Source organism: Pongo pygmaeus, chromosome 1 (assembly GCF_028885625.2).
Source record: "Pongo pygmaeus isolate AG05252 chromosome 1, NHGRI_mPonPyg2-v2.0_pri, whole genome shotgun sequence".
NCBI lineage: Eukaryota > Metazoa > Chordata > Mammalia > Primates > Hominidae > Pongo > Pongo pygmaeus.
Genome location: NC_072373.2, coordinates 186384325 through 186387215, shown reverse-complemented (window position 1 = coordinate 186387215; position 2891 = coordinate 186384325). Strand labels below are relative to the sequence as shown.

General features: G+C 51.0%; 1 protein-coding gene across 1 annotated transcript; it reads right to left on the bottom strand.

Moving 5' to 3' along the window:
* Positions 1–1073: 1073 nt before the first annotated feature.
* Positions 1074–2471, bottom strand: LOC129045253 (keratin, type II cytoskeletal 8-like). Its single transcript, XM_054503788.1, has one exon. It carries the CDS (start codon positions 2469–2471, stop codon positions 1074–1076), a length of 1398 nt encoding a protein of 465 aa, XP_054359763.1.
* Between the last annotated feature and the right edge of the window lie 420 nt (positions 2472–2891).

The window sequence follows — 2891 nt, the reverse complement described above, 5'->3', positions numbered from 1 at the left end:
GATCAAAAAACAAGACCCAACTATATATTCCTACAAAGAACCGACTTTAGGCCAGGCACGGTGACTCACACCCATAATCCCAGCACTTTGGGAGGCTGAGGCGGGCGGATCACTTGAGGCAGGCAGATCACTTAAGGTCAGGAGTGCGAGACCAGCCTGGCCAACAATGGTGAAACCCTGTCTCTACTAAAAATACAAAAATTAACCAGGTGTGGTGGTGGGCACCTGTAATCCTAGCTGCTCAGGAGGCTGAGGCAGAAGAATCGCTTGAACCCAGGAGGTGGAGGTTGCAGTGAGCTGAGATCCTGCCATTGCACTCCAGCCTGGGCAACAAGAGCAAAACTCCATCACACACACACACACACACACACACACACACACACACACAGAAAAAAAAAAGAAAAAGAAAGAAAGAAAGGAAGTCATAGCACGAACACCAGGAGTGAGTCCTAATGGAAACTGTAGACTTTGGGTGATAATGATCTGTCAGTGTAGGTTCATTGATTGTAACAAATGCACCATTCTGGCGCAGGATGTTGATAGTGGGAATAGCTGTGCATGTGTGGCCAGAGGGGTGCTCGGAAACTTTCTGTACTTTCTACCCAATTTTTCTGTAAACCTAAAACTGCCATAAAAAAATGTTGCTTGATATCTTGTCATATATATAATATAATATAATAAGCTTATTTATTTAAATGTGTGGAAGGACACAGAGTCTTTTACAGGTAAATGAGAAAAATAATTTGAGATCACTTCCCTAGAGGATTTGTGGCATGTTCGCCAGAATGCTTATATGAGAACAATCATAGCAGCAATTTTTTTTTTTCCAGAGCTAGCTGAGGTTTTATTTTGGACACACACACAAAAAGAAAAAAGCCATTGAATTGTTTTGTAGCTGGAGACATGGGCAAGGGGGTATCCCCAGGCAGTAAACTCCTCCGCAGGTGGGCTGAGGGCCAGGGCTGAGCCTCAGGTGGGTCTCCTGTTCCCTGTGCTCTCCTGCACAGCGGCCTCCCTCCCGGGCTCTGGGGCAGCCGCAGGAGGGGCAGGCTGGGAGGGGCTGCCCCGGCTGTTCACTTGGGCAGGACGTCAAAGGACTCGGACACTGGCTTCCCGTTGCAGGTCTCGATCTTCTTCACAACCACGGCCCTGGTGGAGCTGGTGCGGCTGAAGGAGCTGGAGCCCATGCCAGAGCCAAAGCTGGAGCCCAGGCCGTAGCTGAGGCCGGGGCTGGTGAGGCCCCCATAGGCCGATCTCAGCGCACCTGCATAGCCGCTGGTGGTCTTCGTATGGATACTCATGTTCTGCATCCCAGACTCCAGCCGGCTCTCCTCGCCCTCCAGCAGCTTCCTGTAGGTGGCGATCTCGATCTCGATGTCCAGGGCCAGCTTGACGTTCATCAGCTCCTGGTAGTCACGCAGCTGCCGCGCCATGTCCTGCTTGGCCGGCTGCAGGGCGGCCTCCAGCTCGGACAGCTTGGCGTTGGCACCCTTAACTGCCAGCTCCTCAGGCTGCTCGGCATCTGCGATGGCGGCCTCCAGGGAAGCCCTCTGGCCTTTGAGGCCCTCAGTCTCAACCTGGAGCCCACTGATGTTCCAGTTTATCTCGGAGGTCTCAGTCTTTGTATGCTGCACGTCATCCCAGTGCTTCCCAGCCAGTGCCTGCAGCTTCTCATACTTGATCTGGTACATGCTCTCAGCCTCAGCCCGCCTGCGGTTGGCAAACTCGTACTGCGCCTTGACCTCAGCGATGATGCTGTCCGTGTCCAGGGAGCGGCTGTTGTCCATGGACAGCACCACAGACGTGGCGGAGATCTGGGACTGCAGCTCCCGGATCTTCTCTTCATACAGCCACCTGAGGAAGTTGATCTCGTCAATCAGCCCTTCCAGGCCAGACTCCAGCTCTAACTTGTTCATGTAAGCTTCATCCACATCCTTCTTGATGAGGACAAATCGATTATCCATCTCTGTACGCGTATTAATCTCATCCTCGTACTCGTTCTTGAAGTCCTCCACCAGCCCCTGCGTGTTGCCAAGCTCTGCCTCCAGCTTCAGCTTCTCCTGGCCCAGAGTCTCCAGCTGCCGCCTAAGGTTGTTGATGTAGCTCTGGAACATGTTGTCCATGTTGCTCCCAGCCGTCTGCTGCTGCTGCAGGAGGCTCCACTTGGTCTCCCAGCATCTTATTCTGCTGCCCCAGGAACCGTACCTTGTCGATGAAGGGGGCAAACTTGTTGGTGGGGTTCTCGATCTTCTCCTTCTCTTGGGTGAGCACGGCCTGGATGTTGGGATCCACCTCCTAAGGGGGCTCAGCAGACTCTGGTTGACTGTGACAGCGGTGATGCCTCCCATGCCACTGGTCCCACCATAGCCTCTGCCCAGGCCAGCCCGGAAACTGCTGCTGCCCACTAGGGAGAAGCTCGAAGAGCTGATGCAGGCACTGGGCCCACTCATGTAGGAGCGGCATAGCAGCATTTTTACAATAATCCAACAACCCTGTTGTTCATTAATAGCATAATTGAGAAATATATTGTGATATATTTATACGATGGAAACTATTCAGCAATGGGAATGCCTGAACTACAGCACTATGAATCTTATAGATTGAGTACATGAAGCAAGATACAAATCACTCCATTTATATAAATGTAAAAAAAAAAAAAACAAAAAAACAAAAAAAACCCCCAAAAAAAACCTAGGCAGCATAGCCAAACACTGTCTGTACAAAAATGTAAAATAAAATTAGTCAGGTATGGTAGAGCATGAGTCCTAGCTACTCAGGAGGCTGAGGTGTGTGGATCACTTGAGCCAGGCTGCAGTGAGTCATGACATGACAGAGGGAGACCCTGTCTACTGTCTGTCCCTATAGAAAAAGAAAAAAGTAAGTCAAAAAAC

What these genes read in the sequence shown, in the direction of transcription:
- LOC129045253 (XM_054503788.1), bottom strand. Translation starts at nt 2,471, where the DNA reads ATGCTGCTATGCCGCTCCTACATGAGTGGGCCCAGTGCCTGCATCAGC.